A 17,672-nucleotide genomic window follows, 5' to 3' on the forward strand; every position below is an offset into this window, starting at 1 on the left:
GGCTGTATGGAGACATATCTTTAGACACTACAGTGAGCACATCAAAAGGTAGTGTGGCATGTTTTCATCACTAGGACAAACATGATGTTACAATGTTACTTACTTACTTAGACCTTTATATACCTTTCGGAATATTTAGCCATTGATGTTGTCCCTTCTTTTTAACTTTTCCTTCTCCAGGTGTTTTGGGGTCTTCCTCTGCTTCGTTTGCCTTGTGGGTTCCATGTTAATGCCTGTTTGGTTATTGCCGTTTTGCTTCTTCTTAGTGTGTGACCAATCCAGCTCCACTTTCTCCTTATAGGTGTACCTCTAAATGATAAATGGTGCATTTATATAGTGCTTTTATCCAAAGCGCTTTACATAGATTGTGCATTACATTCACCCATTCTCACACACATTCAAACACCGATGGCGGAGGAAACCATGCAAGGCACCAACCTGCTCATCGGGAGCAATTAGGGGTTCAGCGTCTTGCTCAAGGACACTTCGACACTAACTCTGGGGGAGCCCCCCAGCCCGGGATCGAACTGGGAACCTTGCGGTTTTCAGTTCACTCTACCCGGCCACTCTACTCCTGAGCCACTGCCGCCCCATACCTCTACTGGTTCTTGTTTGGTGCGTTCCCACAGGTTGATGTTGTTTATACGGTTTGGCCAGAAGATCCTGAGGATGCGTCTTAGGCAGTGGTTGATGAAAGTCTGCAGTTTATTGGTGATGTTATTGGTGGTCCTCTAGGTTTCACATACATACAACAGTATACAGATTTGACGTTGGAGTTGAAGACTTTGAACTTGGTATTGAGTGAGATGTTTTTGGTTTTCCAGATCTTATTTAATATGTTGAATGTTGTTTTTGCTTTCCCTTTTCTTGACTTTACATACTCCTCTGTCCCACCGTCCACAGCTATCACACTTCTCAAATATGTAAATGTGTTGACCTCTTCCAGTGTCTGGTCCCCGATGGTTATAGGATTCATGCTTTTGTTGTTTATCCGCATTATTTTGGTTTTTGCTTGGTTTAAGTCCGGCTGCTGTTGTTTCTAGCATTTGGGATTTCTCTTGCATCTGCTGGTGGCTATGTGTGAGTAGTGCAATATCATCCGCAAAGTCGAGGTCCTAGAGATGTTCTGTCAGACTGGATGACAGGATGCCAGTCTTTTTATTGTGGTTTGTTTGTTTCATGGTCCAGTTGATGCATAGGAGGAAGAGGAAAGGGGAAAGCATGCAGCCCTGTTTCACCCCAGTGAGCACCTTGAATGTTTCTTGTGAATGTCCTTGGTGGAGCACTTGGCATTGCATGTCCTGATATGTGTTCTTAATGATGTTTATGTATTTGGGGGGGATTCCATAGTGTGCCATTAATTTCCATAGCAGCTACAATGTAACAATTACAATGTTACAATGTTAGCCTAAGGCCAATTCATATTCTATGTATCATACACAGACCGGTGTTGTGCCAATGTACTTATCCCCATTAGACTGTGACCCCCCCCCAATACAATAATGCATAGGCCCCTATGTGTCTATCTGTACGTCTGCCAATATAATGCCTATCAGTGAAGGATGGCTTTGCATGGCACTGTTTCACACCAATATGTACTATCGCTGCCACCAGGAGGGTTTACAGATATTTTCAACGGAATACAAGACAGGTGGGCACTAGGGACATCTGGGCACCATATTTTTAGGATAACTGGGCACCTGGACGAGTGGGCACCTGGAGAGGTGAGCACCAGGACAACTGGGCACCAAAAGCATCTGGACACTAGGGACATGTGGGCACCTGGACGAGTGGGCGCTTAGGGGTGGAGATAACTGGGCACCTGGATGAGTGGGCACCTGGAGAGGTGGACACCGGGATAACTGGGCACTAGGACGAGTAGGCACAAGGGACATGTGGGCACCCGGACGAGTGGGCACCTAGGGGTGGAGATAACTAGGCACCTGGACGAGTGGGCACCTGAATTATTTATGTCTCTCATTTTATTGTGTACTGTTTAACTATGTTTTCTCTATTCTGTCATTCAGTTGAGCAATTTATTTTGTTCAGTTACTTTTGTTAACAGTAGGCTACTATTTATTTTAAAAGAAACCCTGTGCACTTTATGACTTGTTTTTTTAGTGAGCAAACCACCGGTCATTACAGTACAATACATTGCAACCCACTCCTTATAAAGCCCTAATTATGCTTTGGCTGCAAAGTGCCATGCAACACATCACTCGACAAAAATACCTCTAAAATACATCTATGTCGTGTGACACGTCAAATGACACCCTACTGTCGAAGCATAAACCAGGCTTAACTCCCATGTCGCCCACAGGGATTATCCACTGTCTACGTAAGTAAAGCTACAGATACAGTACTACATCAATCTCAGCTGTTAAGGCCGGCACTCAGTTCTAATGAACGCCATTGAAAAAGTTGAAAGGAAAAGCTTAGTTGTGTGAGTCAGTCTGTGATAAAGTTAATCAATGCATAAGAAATGTCAAATGTTTGCATAACAAATGTTTCTTGCATTGGTCCTTTCTACTGAAGGGTAAACATAAATAAATGGAGATGTTTTAAAATTCTTTTTTTTTTCAATAGCAATTGTTTCACCCCCCCCACCCTGCCAATTGTGTTCATATAGGCATATGGCTCAGCCAAACCGGATGCACTGCAGGTAGATTCAAACCCCTTGATGCCGTGGTGTTGGGCAGGTACAGAATTAGTTTTTTCCCGTTTAGAAACATGTTGCGATCACAATTTTGTTGATAGATTAGAAAAAAGATACGTTGTGAATCTGGTCCTGCAGAATAATTGGCCAGCTGTGAAATATGACGCAGCAAGAAATTTACAGAATAAGGTGAGTTCACAAAGCAGATCTGATACATTAAAGCTAGAAAACATATGTATTTTGACACCCCAGAAGAAAACCAGGGCTTTGAAGTGCAATGAGTGCTTCATGCTGCATCTCTGACACATGGTGCATGACAAAACTGTGCCTAGAGCCATTACTGCAGACATGCTGCTGCTTTTCCCTCTCTCTTTTAAATCAATCTCTGCCAGATGCTGAGGCAACTGTGAGTTTGTTTATGGAGTTGTCTCTTTCCTCCACATAAACAGCCATTAACAAAACACTGTGTACAAGATATTGCATATCTACTTTTCACCCCATATTCCACAATGTACAGTAGTCTATAAATTAAGCTAAAATCTAAACTTCTGCTGTAACCTACCTTATGTATACCTATGTCTGAAGGTACTCACATAGCCTAAATCAATATGGAATCATAATGTTCTTTTGGATACACCTGAAGTCTATTTCATGTAAAAGTACAATTAAAACCAGAAAGGTGGTGAGCTCAGTGGAGTGCAAATCTCTGCCATGGCCTGGTGGCCAAAACAGGGCTGTCTGAGGCAGGATGTGACGAGTGTGCTGATATGTGTAAATTAGGTGTTATAGTGTTGTAAAGATGTATACGTATGATGGCTGCATTATTTGAGTAACAGAGCGCAAAGAGCCATAGAGAGGCTGTCGTGTATCGGGTCCTGTGCTCATGGAATATGAAATTACTATGATATTAATACATTATAAACACAAACCGTTAAAGTGTCTCATAACAAGAGGAGACCAAAACGTCACTAAGCTATTTGGGAAGATTCTAGCGGTGACTGCCAGCTGCAGTGAATTGATCAAAATAGCACTTCTAGATATCCTGTCTATTGCTTTAGCTGCGAATCTAAACATAGGATCCGGCTGAATTCTTGGTTCTCACAAAGTGCATTCTAAAATTAGGCAAAAGTGCCTGTTTGACACTAGAGCAGTTGCCCTTTTCAGTCAAGCCAGCCGAGATGAGTTAAAACAAATAGGATTTAATATACAATGTTTACTAGGCTCTTTTAAATTCACAGATAGATAGGACTAGGTTTTAGTAAAATAAAGCAGAGGAAAAACCCTTTAGTGGGATAATATGATCACTCTGTGTCTAAGAACGAGATTAATGACGGCATCATTATTAAAGGGATTTTGACGCTCTCTCTAGAAAGGTTCCAACAGCGGGGGAACCCAGCAGAGGAGCGTGTTTCTATTAAGTAACTTCAACTATAAAGATCATTCATACAACGGCGGACATATCACTGTTTAGACTTATTTCGAAGCTAATAAAATGTTGTATAATAATGTCATAATGTGAGCATATAGGAAAGTACGGTTTCATAGATAGGGATAAAGAAAGATTTCATGTGTTAGAGTAAAAGGAGGCAGACGCTAATCCAGTGTCCTGTGAGGAGAAGGCGGGCCAAGCCTGTTGTTTCGACAAGGAGCCTATTTGTGATTGACGGTCACAGACAGCAGGTAGTTATTTATAATAAACAGTTTTTGTATATAATGACTTGCATTGGAAGCAAACAGGACTCTATGTTTCGGCTACACACAGATGTCACGTTCAGCAGGATAAAGCAGATTCTATGAACAAAATGCGCTGTATGTCGATTTGACTTGGATGTATGGATTGCTGAAGGACTCTGACAATAAAGTGAATTGTTTAAGAATGAAAACTCCGGTCTCTGAGCGCTGACTCTTTATTCCCCGCCTCCGGAAATGGACTCGTATTTATGCCGGTTCCGTAGGGCCAGATACGACAAGGCAGAATAAATGCATCTATGTCATTGGATGGCAGAAATTATATTAATGCTAGTAACTATCTGATGCAGTAACGTCAAACTTTGTGTCTCACCCTGTGTCAGTTCGCACACACATGTCACATGAGATTGTGTGTACCTAATTTGGTGAAGATTGGTTAAAAAAAATCATGTTTCTGCAACAAACAGTGACACATGGCGCATTTGCAGTACTCGGATGTTATCAATATCACACCAGTCATCTCCACATTTGGGATGAATTTGGGGGGGGGACATACATTTTCGGGCAAATATTTGGAGGACATACAGTACCATACATATTTGGGCAATTATTTACAGGGGACATACAGATAAACACTGTTATATATGGCTAACTCCTTCTGTGCCACGCCGTAATAAATGGATTGTATGTTAACACCCTATAGCCCTTCATGTTCCTCCACTCCTGTCTTCCCCACCAAACCATACAAAGAAATGTAATATCTACCATCTTAAATGTGAGAAATTAGTTGACAGGCAGCTGAAATGGTATTGACTAGAAATGCATTACAGGGCTAACTGGTATTTTGTTGCAAGGTACTTTACTTACATCAATTAGACACCGTAAAAGGGTGGGCACAATGGCACATGGGTGACTGGAAGGTAAAGAGTAATGGGAAGAACTTGGAAAGGCATGCTGAGCTGGGACAGTCCAATTCAGCAGTCTTCAGTGGAATTAGTTCTGATTACAGGTGAGGCATCTTCCTGGGTCGGAGGTGAGGGAGAGGGCGACTTCAATTCAGTAAGAGGGGCATCAGAGGAGGTGATGGGGTTGCTCCCATTGCTGTTACTGAGAGGAGGAATACAGTAGTGCTCTTGCTCCACCTCGTGCTCTTGCTCCACCTCGTGCTCTTGCTCCACCTCGTGCTCTTGCTCCACCTGGTGCTCTTGTTCCACCTGGTGCTCTTGTTCCAGTTCCAACTCTTCATCCGTGTCAGCTGTGTCTTCCCCTTCAGAGTGCTCTACGTACTGCTCCATTTCATTGTCAGACACAGGGCTCTCCAATGCCTCCTCCTCGTAGAAGTCACTTTGGCAGTCTGACTCCTCATCCACCACGGCAGGTTTGGCAGGCTCAATGCGGGACACAATCTCTGCTAGGTCAGTAAACGAAGCACTGCTGCTTTGCGTGTTGTGGAATTCCTCCTGGTGGCTGTCCTTCAACATTTTGTCCACTACACCGCTGAGACGCCACTGATCAAACACGGTCGTACCATGCTGGAGGCCCACTTCAGCAATCTCGTCGAATTTGCCAAACTCCAGAGCAGAGTATCTGTCGATGGGAGGTCTGATGTATTGGCAGTAGTCACTTTTCTTTACAGACGCCAACTGCTTGACACAGGACACATATGCCAGCCGCGTCTGTATCTCTGAACTGGTCGGCACCTTTACTTTCTCAGCTAGGGGGTTGAGCCAATTCCATAGGAGCCACCAGCCTGAGAGTGAGTCACCATAATTGGTCAGGTTGGTTTCATCCTGGCTGCCCACATCAATAGCTATCACCACCTTAGCTCCCATCGAGCGTGCCACATCAGCTGGTAAGTTGTTGACGTACCCTCCATCCATCAGCAGATGTCCATCTTTAGGATCACAGAGTGGAGGTAGATACCAAGACAGAGACATGCTGGCACGCACATACCGCCATAGAGAACCATCTGTGTGTACTCTCATGGCAGATGCAGTGATGTCAGTGGTAATGTTGAAATACGGGATCCAGAGGTCCTCTATCTGTTTGTCATTGAATAAGTTCCTGATTGCGGAGTTGAAGCGGGCACTGGTAAACAAGGAGGTAACTGGCCAGGTCAAGTCTAGAAGCCGCATAAAGTTTGATGTCATAGCCGTAGACCATTCTCTGGCTCTCATCTTCACGCGGCTGTGTTTACGGTTCCTCTCCTCAGCATATAGCGCCCCCATCAAGGAACCAATAGAAGTGCCGCCAATAAGGTCAACAGGGATATCTGCTTCAAAGAGTGCTTGCAGTATGCCCACTTGAGAACAACCCCTAGCTCCTCCTCCTCCAAGGACGAGGGCAATAGCATTGCCGGTGAGGACCCTGGCCAGGCGGGAAAAGTCAGAGTGACGATCGACTGGTTTCTGAAATACACGTTGGTACATCTCTCTCAGTTTTGGCAGACTCTTTTGTGTAAAGACCCTGTGGGGACAAGAGAGGTGCAGGTGTCTGGAGATCCAGCTGCGCATATTGAGCCAGTTTACAGTTCCTTTTGGGGCTGGGCCATCCTCCTTGTGTAACAACACCAGCTGCTTCTGGGCGCGGACTGCACTGCCCTCCAACACCCGCTCCAGCTCCCCCACTGCAGGGTCCTGCTCCCCCAGTCCCACAATGATGATGCAGTCCGCCTGGCGGATGCAACGCTGCGTCCAAGGAGTCAAAGTGTTGTCTGTCTGGTAGAGGACAATGCGATGGATGTCCTCCTGTTGGCCAAGCCAGCTGGTCAGACGGTACTCATGTACACTGTCAAAAGCAGCTGCACCAAGACACTGTTTGATGGAATCACTGGTCAGTAAAAGAGTGGGACCAATGGTGATGAGTGCATGCTGCAGCTCCAAGGTGAAGGCTATGAGAGGCACTTCGTCAGATACAGGCAGCACTGTAACAGTGGAAAGGTTGGAGGCCTGGTTCCACACATCCCACTTACTGGCTCCTGGGGTGTGAAGAGCCAGGCTACAAGCTGACAGAGGGCAGTTGACCTGCTGAAGGATCTTCTGTCCCAGTAAATGGATCAACCTCGTGACAACCTGAGGAAACTTCCTTTTGATTGAGCCGAGTGCCCCTTCTGTCAGCTTGGCCAGCTCAGAGTCACGTACAGCATGCACTGTTGTTGCCCTGTTCTGATGGGTCAAGGCCTCCACCACTCCAATGAGGTCACCACGACCATACTCTCCGGTCAGCTCCTTTTTACCGTCTTCCTTCATAATAACAGAGCGCAGACGGCCACTCAACACTATGAATGTACTTTCTGACTTTTCCCCTTGCCTGTAAACAGCCCTACCAGCTTCCACAGCCACCCAGTCCAGAGTAAAATCTATTTGTCTGACAAAGGAAGATATTCTCTTCACGAAGGTATGCGCTACATTTAACACAACAGTGGGTTCCACACGCATGATCTCATAGAAGTGAGTCTTGGAGATGGAGAGGAAGCTGCAGTCTCTAAGTGCTCGGATAGTAAAGGTGAGCGGCTCTCCAGTCAAAACGGCTAGTTGACCCACCAGTCCCCCAGGGTGGGTTACGAACAGACACGTCTCCTCCTCACGGTCGATCATCCGCTGGTACACATGCAGCAGGCCAGAGATCACAAAGTAAATGCTCACATCCTGATCTCCTTGATGAGCCACCACAGATCCTGCTTTTACCTGGTCAAGAGTCACTCTGCCTTCCAGGAGACTGGGGTCCTGCAACTCGAAGATGCCCTGCAGGTCTTTCTTAGCCGCCTCGAAGATAGCGCTGACCTTAGTAGGGTGGATGGCATCAGAGCGCCCTCCATTATCCACTGAGGGTGTGTGTTGAATGTTCTTAAGAATGGATTTATGAGTGACAGGACAGGAGGGCGGTTTGTCTATGGTGACTATGGATCTTTCGTAGGCCATGTTCAGGTCATCACCCGTGTTGTCAACGGGTGTGGAGATGGACTGTCTCTTCCTATAGGAGTTTAAAGGGCTGTCCTTATCGCCATCTGTCTCAGCGGAGGTCTCTGTGGTACTAACAGGTGAGTCTGCCTGGGTGTGAGGACGCCGGTTTATCTTGCCTGAACTAGCCTCTCCAATCACATTGTTAACATTTGTCAAAGGCACCGCCTGACGCTCCGGATTGAAGAGCTCAGTTGTTAGGCCTAAGTAGTTATGTAACGTCAGGAAGGTGACTCTCTGGAGGCGCACCAGGATGATCTGAATGACGCGTACAAGCGTCTCGGGGCACCTCTCAAACACAGACTGGAAGGCTGATACAGGCAAACGCAAAATAGTGGAGCAAGATGCAGCCCGTGCTGACGTAGTCTTATATTTAGTTGGATATTTAGTTATGATATCCAGAATGCTGAGAAGGCTGTGGACACTGTCCCCAGGAAGAACGTCCTTCACCACTGGCTGTGTGCCATCATTCTCATGGATGCAAACTTCAAGTCGTCCATGCTGAACAACGTAGATGCTGTCGTCGTCTTGTCCAGGCTTGAAGAGCACCTCTCCCTCCTGCAGCTCTATAACGTCCGTGTGACGACACAACTCTAGGAACAGAGGCTTCTCAAAGTATCCGAGGACCCTGACATTTTTTAGCACGTAGAGGACCTCAGAGGGCAGGTTGGAACTCTGCACATCAAATTCTGTGAGATCAGCTTCCAACAAGGAGGATGGGTGCTCCTTGGGCTGCAAGGTGGGAAGGTCCTTACGAATTTTAAGGATATTGCTCACTATGCTGAGACCTTTGTTTTTTTTACGTAGCTGTTTGGAGACTGGAGAGGTTGAGTTCTGAACCTTTCGCATTAGCTTCTTTGCATGAAAGAGCACTTTATCCCTCTTTCTGAAGCGATATTTGGGCTCAGGAGGCTTGTATCTTCTGTACAGGAAAAGCACCACAACCCCAATTAGGAATGCTGCGAGGACAGCCCCAATCATTACTACAGTGGTGTTCTGCATTCTCTCCTCCACAAACTGTTGTACTTGTGTTTTGAAGTCATTTCTGCTGTTTGCCACCATTGAAGTAGCCCAGCTGCGTAGATCACCGTCTTCCCCCTTGCAATACATCCTACAAATCCAAGGTTGGACGTGAATTCTGCACAGAGGATTACTATTATAGTCAAAGTCCTGTTTTTACTACCAAAACATGAAGCTAAAAGCAAAAGTGCCAAGATATGTGGAGGAATCCAACCACTACTGTATTTATGCACTGGGTGACATCATCAGTGATGTTACTTGATGTCACTTGTGATCTGTTTATGTACTGTATTCTTTCATAAGGATACAGTATCACAAAATCTCTGGGTGTGTCTATATCGGTGTATTGGGTTTTATTTTTGGGCGGTGTAGCCGCCCCTATAAGTGGGGTTGGGACACCTCATTAGCTGTATTGTGATTGGCTCATTAGTACACCCCTAGCTGTACTGTGATTGGCTGACTCTATTGGCTGACTCTATTCAGCACTGTGATTGGCTAGCGAGACACATGATGACATTAATAACCTATAAATAGGATTATGCACTGCAAAAAATCCATTTGTTTTTTGAAGTGAGCTTCCATCACTATGATGACCACTGTGATGACCACACCGCCCACTTCACACTGGGTGTGATTTTTTAAGCGTGTATTTTAGTTTGGATTATATCATATATATTGCATGTTTCATTATTATTATTGCCGTGTGTTCAATGTTGTGTTACAGGTATTCAAATGGTGCATTAACACTGACTTATCCCCTCCCCGGGAATTAGTTCTCAGAAACGCTCCTCTTCCACACCGACTACAAATGGCAAGCCAGGTCCAACACACACGTGCACGTGCACGTGCACGTGCACATGCACGCACACGTACACGTACACGCACATGCACATGCACACACACACACAAATGACGCTTTTCTCACACCAGGGCACACAGGAAAGGGTTAACCACACCCATTTCTATCACTGAAAGTCAGGTGAGATGAAACTACATAGTTTATCCTGCTTCAGTGATCTCACGATACAATATCACAGCAGGGATGGAATAGTAATCTACTGTACACTGTGGTACTTCTGTGGAGGGTTTTCACAGAAACAAACAATTATGTTTCACTTTTATTTATGTTGAATTTAGTCATCATACAACACTGTTTAGAAATCAGCACAAGCCTTCCTGTGCTATCTTGTAAAATGAATGTATTTCAGATTAGACACTAGTCGTTAATGTAACTTAAAGGTCTAATACGTAACTATTTTCTTTACTTGAGCTTAATCGTGGACGTTGATATCTTTTGGGATGATAGAACAAGAAAGCAGGTATGGCAATGAGATAAAACCGTATTAAAAACAGTGTGGCTTCAGGGTGGCAGTACACTCTGGAATAGCTTACCAACAACATTTTCTTCTCTTTGTTAGTTACAACAAAATGGCAGACACAGCAGTTGCACCTAGCGCCAACAAAAAGGCACCCCTCAAGTTCAAGCAGAGGACAGCTCACACTTTCAAGAGCAAGGCCCCCGAAGCCTAGCCAGAAGGGGTAAGTTGGACTAACAGTACCACTTTACTCAGCAAAAACTCTGGTTTATGCATCTCATTGTTGCTTGCTTCTATACTCATGAGGCATCTTTATCTATTCGGATTCAAGGATGACATCCCTGTGTTGGAGGGTCTTGGCAGTGGCACAGACATCACAGTGGTCTAATGATAGAATAAAAAAACATCTGTCAAGTAAATAATGTATCTACTGTAGCATTCTAAATCTAAACAACATATCTATCATCTTTGTTCAGAGTCAACAAGTAGGAAATAATCAAATATATTAGGACATGAGGTGGAGTCCGAAGAAGTGAGTTTTCAGGCTGAGCAGGAAATGGGGAGTGAGTCTGACACTGTCACTGATCTCTGGCTTCATCTGGCATGCGTTCCCAACAGGCATCGGCCTAGTATATCTACCAAACTGGCTTGACAAAATCCTATCGGAGTTCTTAAACGTCCAACTAACAACAATGTTCAACTCTGTCACCGTATGTCATTGATACTTTCTCAGTGGCTTCTGACATAACTGAATGTTCCCTAGCCAATTTGTTGCCTATATTTCTTTAAGTCTCCTTATACAGACATACAGTAATATGAAAAAGATAACTAGAAAAAGTGCTCCTCGGAGCACAGGTCTCCGCCAGGTCAGGTACGTTATTGTGGCCTCCTGGTGGCGCTATAATAGGCCAATGTGAAAAGGGTGCCATTTATTCTTAGGTCTTTCACGGCAATCAGACATTGCATTCATGATTTGAGGCATTTTGTTCCAAAAATGTGTTTTGCTAAATTAGACCTGCTGGTGGCGCTATAACAGGCCAATGTGAAAAGGGTGGCATTTCTTCCTTGGCCTAGTGGGAATGTGCGTGTGAAAATTCACGGAAATCGCAAGCTGCGTGCATAGTTTGAGGCTTTTTGTTCAAAACGGACCAATCCTGCAAACTTTGGAAGCCAACCTTAGGCAATGAGGATGGAATATGGGAAATCAGACAGATTTGTGTTGATCACATGACTATAGAGATACTGTGTACCGATTTGCATGACGTTTGGATAAAATCTGTAGGAGTAATGTAAAAAAAAGGGTTTTGCACAAATCGGCCTCCTGGTGGCGCTATAACAGGCCCATGTGAAAAAATTGGGGCAGAGGTTCTGAATTGGCATCCAGGGAGTGTGTGTGCACAGTTTCGGAGCGACCGGGCCAACGGTGCCAGAGAATAGCTGCTAACACACAGACAGGACACACGGACACACGGACGGACACACGGACGGACGGACGGACGGACAGGGGCGAAAACATACTCTCTCGCCATGCCTTTCGGCCTGGCGGAGACAATAAGAACTCCGTACTCATTTTATATCAACATGATGACATGATGGAGATGTTGACTTTCAATGACACTGTTTATTGAGAAGCAACAATGGCTTCTGGTCTAAATGCATGTTTGTGAACTATGGGCTCAGGAGTGTGCCAACGTGTCGTCACCACAGGGGGGCGTGGCATTGGGCGTGTCCGCCGCTACCAAAAGACACTTGTTGACGCCCCCTTCAGGATTTTTGGCACGCTCAATAGAGACACACGGGGACTACAAATTTCACGCCCGCTTTTGAGACAGCGCCGCTACTCCCGGTCCGTTAGAACGATGAACTGCAGCTGCCAATGCATTCCCTATGAGAGGATATGAAAGTTAGCCTACTTTTAAAATTATCCTGCATTAACTGAAGACGATATTGATTTAAATAAAAATATGTTTCCAAATGTATGGAGTGTCTTTGTCAACATATCTTCTTGTTTTCTTAATAGTTGATGTGTTTCACATTTAATTTGCCACTTAAACGAGTTACCCATAATGCTAACACAGCAGAGGGTAGACAGCAGACCAAGCCCCCAGAACCCAGTGGTTTCATTGAAGCCAAATGGACATGGTGGCCATTCATGGTAGTGCAGGCGCGTGCAGGCCTGGGGCTTCAACACATGAACGAGAAAACGGTTTCGACCAATGGGCTCGACTCACGAGCATGCGCACGAGCTTGCGCACGGGGCTGCGCGCTTCTGTGACGCAAAACGCGTCACTGTGACGCAAAACGCGTCACAGAAGTGACGCGTTTGGAGCCCCAAATAGGCCTCGCCCACCAAATTTCCAACCCGGAAGAAGGGTTCAAACAGGCCCATGCGCTGGGTGAGCAACTCAATGCAAGTGGATGGGAGGAGAATTCGGGTGCCCTCTCTATTATTTTTAACTCTATGCAGCAGACGGGCATTTCAGTGACATCACTGTCTTTACGAGTGCCGAGCGCCGACCACTGGCGTACCCACTGTAGAGGCAGGAGAGGCGGTCGCCTGCCCAACTAAGATCTCGCCTCCCCTAAAAAAAAAAATAACCCGAAAATGTGTCATTGCGTGCTTAATGTCCTCAAAGTCACGCACCCAACAAGCTTTGAACTGAGCAGATTGGCCCTTCTGTTCCAGAGATAATGACCAAAACCTATTGAAAACGGCCACTTTCGCCAGTTTTCTGGGTATTGAAAACCTCAAGGGATGCCTCCGTGACGTATATACCATGCGACCACTTAAACTCTGGATCGCCGATGCTAGCGGTTTTGACATACTGATGGAGTATATTATAGTATATTGTGGGTAGTATATCGAGATGAAAGATATGGGACATTAAAAAGGACAAATTAAACAAATGGGACAGATTATTAGAACACAAAAAAAATCGCTACAGCCTCAGTAGTTAACCAGTGAAATGACGGTATTTTACAATGCCTCTCATAGAGATTGCATTGAGAGCTGCAGTTCATCGTTCTAACGGACCCCGAGTGTCAAAAGTGGGCGTGGATTTGTAGGCCTTCCGCTTCCGGCCGTGTGTCTCTATTGACCAGATCACAATCTTTGAGTGTTTGTGAACAAACAGATATTTCCTGGTCAAATGTCTTTGGACGTTTTCACAATATAAAACAAAGTGACAAGAACATTAGCTATGTCTAGCTTGTCAACCTGTGGATATTTATAACAAAATAATATATTTCTAATAGTCAATAAATAATCATAAGCGTCCTGTTCTTCCAGAAATAAGGTTAATGATTAATACTGCTACAAAGCGACGCAACAGGCGTTGTCTACACAGAAATACATTTTTGGTTGTGGTGATGTCATGATGATTCGGTCTATATACTTTAAATAGCAGCTCTGCAAGCTTGTGATGCGATGTGTTGGGAGCTTAAAGATCTGCTATTTTGCTATTTTAGAAAATTGGGAAATTGTTGAAAATGCTTTGACCTTCTTTTACAAATTTTGAATGACATGCCCTAAATAGGGATGCCAGGTTCAAAGAGGTTAAACCTGGCCATAGGTCTGTTTCTTGTGATTCCATTCCCCACCTGAACTGTTTTGGTTCTCAGTTCCACTAACTGTTTGTTTGAAATACCATAAAACTCATCCCAGATACTGGGGCCACTTGTGCCAATAAAGATAACCATCCATAACCTTATATGAGAAGATAAAAAAACAAAAAACAATTCAAGCTGCAATTTCTATAAATTTACATTTATTGGCATTTTACTTTTCATTCACTTCAGGTTCTATTGAATAGTGTCACAGACACAAACATTTGCAATAGCATAAAAATATCATTTATTTACTCTTATAAATAAAACTCTGAGAGGGTGGCTTGACGGGATGAGGGTGAGGAGTGGGGCAAGGGTGAGGGCATCAAACCCTCTTATTTATACAAGGGATAATACTGTATACTGTACGTGTGATATTTGTGTATCTGAGTATCCAATTAGTTGCCCAAGCCATTGGCAGTAAGCAGACAAAGTCAGAGCAATAATCTGTGTGATTTGGCATAACATAACAAAACAAGAGATGTCCACATTGTTGAGAACCTCATTGAGGGAGGTGATTGGGTGACAAGAAGGTATCAAGTAGAGGGCAGGGAGCTGCTATGAGGTAGAGGTCAGTAGAAAAGGAAGGAAAGGCAAAAAGGTGAAGGAAGGGAGTTCAGACAATTCCATATTTCGCCAGGTCGCTGAGCTCCATGTCACCGAAGGCTTCCCATGGGCAGACCACTGTGATGTCTGTGCCAAGACCCTCCATGCCAGGGATATCATCCCCGAATCTGATTGGATAAAAGAGGCATCATGAGTAGAAGAAAGCTACAATGAGATGCATAAACCAGAGTTTTTGCTGAGCTCATATAAGTAGTACTCTAAATCCTTACCCCTTCTGGCCAGGCTTGGGGGCCTTGCTCTTGAAGGTGCGGGTGGTCCTCGCCTTGAACTTGGGGGGTGCCTTCTTGTCAGCGGGAGCTGCAACATCTGCCATTTTGTTCAGGTACTGACAAAGAAAGAGAAGAAGGTAAGGTACACATTGGCTTCAATGGTCACTAAGCTATCAACTGATGACCACACAATTTGGTTACAGTAATCAAGCCATAACCATCTATGCCCCCCCCCCCCCCCCCGAATGATGACCAAAGAAGGGTGCTTAACTTGACTAATACTTTTACTTACTACTTCATATGAATATTGGTTCAAAGGAGCTCCACTCCACCATTATTGTTGTTGTGTATTTTTATATCAAGTGGATGTTTTCAACTTGCCTTTTTATGCAGACCAGCAAAGCCAACTAACTAGCCTATATATCACAGCATTATCATGTACGGATTTACAGTGAAAAGCCAATTGGCTTGTCTTCATATAATAATAATAATAATAAGGGTAATAATAATAATAATAATAATAATAATAATAATAATAATAATAATAATACAGTATTTCTTAGAGAGATGGTTTAAGTTGTATTTCTTAGTATAATAATGTGTATAAATAAATAGACATAATGTCCGCTTACAATACTCTCTTGTAATTTAACATGAAGCCTCTCTGTAAGTAGCATGCAATGGTAAAAGACATGCCTTCCTTTTAATCATACCGGTGATCCAAGCTGAGAGAGATCACTGCTTTATCTTACCTTTCTTTGAGCTTGCAAAGGATTCTTATGGCTGGTATATCTCTCGGTCTGAGAGAAGTGACGTAATTCCAAATAGAGGTCTCACTTTTCCTTCTGCTGGTTCTGAGTCTGATGTCCCTCTATTCCCCTGTCTTCTGGTTTTATACCTCTTCAGCTAATCCCCTACTGACTCATCCACACCATCTACAGCTTAACTCAAGGGTCAGGTTTATTTTAAGGCAGACTTAACCAGCGTGTGTTTTTGTGGACATCGATCGGTTCAAAACATGCGCCTCTGCATTCTCAGATTAAAATGAGGTACAATATAGTTGGGATTGGGATTTATAGATTAAGATACAGTATGATAAATCTTCCAAAATTAAGTTTATCAAAAGTGCATATTGTCCATAGTGTCATACTGTATCGTTGCTCATACAGTTGTGCCTAATTTTGTCATTGATGCAATCACATCAAATAAATCGTCATAATGCCTTAACATAAATTTCTGTGAGAATGTATTTAATTTCCTCTCAAATCTTACTGTTATTTAATTAGTGTTTGTTTTCTATCTATATTAGACCGACAACAAAAACACAAACAAATTTGACCATGAAGCTGCAGAGGTCCTACACAGAAAAATCCTTTGGTTTGAAAATTTTGGTTTCATTCTCTCACAATTAAATTTGAACTAAACTACTGATTCTGACTAACCACAGGCCCTGTCGCTCACAGACCGTCAGTGTCACTGGTTGGTGTTGTCCAATGACTTTGTTTACTCTGACATAACAGTGAGAGCATTTTTCTCCCAGTGGATAATGCTGCTGCAACCTAGTGTCTGTAATAGGATTAGTACTGTACTCTACCCTGTGAGTACAGTATGTGCAAACTACCAAAATTGGTCAGGATTAGCTTTTGCTGTCACTGTCATGCTGTTAGTAAACATTAAGGAGTCAGTAATCCCCGCCCACTATGACCCTAGCTCAGACTAGACGTAAACACTCCCACACACTTGACACTGCAGTAACCCTGACCAACATGCTACGCTTTGTTAAACCATTAGCTAAATGGCATAAATTATATTTTTCCTCCTTGAAAATAGCACTGTCTATCTATGGGAACAGTCAATAGGGAATGGGCTCATATCCATTTATACTAATAAATAATAATAAAAGAAAAATAAAACTTAATCGATTGATTGATTCAATACTATATTAACAGTTTGCAAATAGTACAGTGGTACGATTATACAATGATGCTAAAAGGACACGTAAGGAATGATCTATTGTCAAGTTTGTTGATGTTTAGTCAATTTGTGACATTAACTGTGATTGATGCAAAAATGTGTTGATAACATGTAATACTGAAAAAACATTTGTTGTCTATTTATTCTCAACATGTCGCGGATTTTCAATACCTATAATTCACTGTGAAAGGCAGCTGAGGGTAGGATGAATGCTGTTTTTCAATCTGTGTTGTTTTTGCTGCTGTGGTGATACAAAGATGAGTTCAGCAGCCTGACAGCAGGCGGCGCAGACTTTTCTGGCTCTTCCTGAACACACCTGTGGATTATACCAGGGACAATGACTTGGACTTTAGCCCCCCCTCGGACACACCTGTGGACTACACCAGGTACAAATGACTTTTTGTTGCACTCCCTCATGGAGCTACATGCGGATTATACTAGGGTCAGTCCACTCTAGGTGGACACGCACTGACCTTTTGCACCTTAATCCCTTGTATAACGCACTGACTTTTTTTTTGGTCTTTTTATTGTGCTCCTTAAGCACCTTAACGTCCTTTGTCTATCATGCACAGTATAAGTATAACATGCACAGTACAATACATTGCTGCTATGCTCA

The 17,672-nt window shown here is 43.8% G+C and overlaps 1 protein-coding gene across 1 annotated transcript; it reads right to left on the minus strand.

Annotated features, from left to right (window-relative positions):
* Window positions 1-5,319: 5,319 nt before the first annotated feature.
* LOC308094799 (patatin-like phospholipase domain-containing protein 7) lies at window positions 5,320-9,366 on the minus strand (the record flags this gene model as incomplete). The annotated part of the gene is made up of 1 exon (XM_080441625.1): window positions 5,320-9,366. One exon carries the CDS (start codon window positions 9,364-9,366, stop codon window positions 5,320-5,322), a length of 4,047 nt encoding a protein of 1,348 aa, XP_080297751.1.
* Window positions 9,367-17,672: the final 8,306 nt, after the last annotated feature.

Source organism: Gymnoscopelus braueri, assembly GCF_963280865.1.
Source record: "Gymnoscopelus braueri genome assembly, chromosome: 2".
NCBI classification, from domain to species: domain Eukaryota; kingdom Metazoa; phylum Chordata; class Actinopteri; order Myctophiformes; family Myctophidae; genus Gymnoscopelus; species Gymnoscopelus braueri.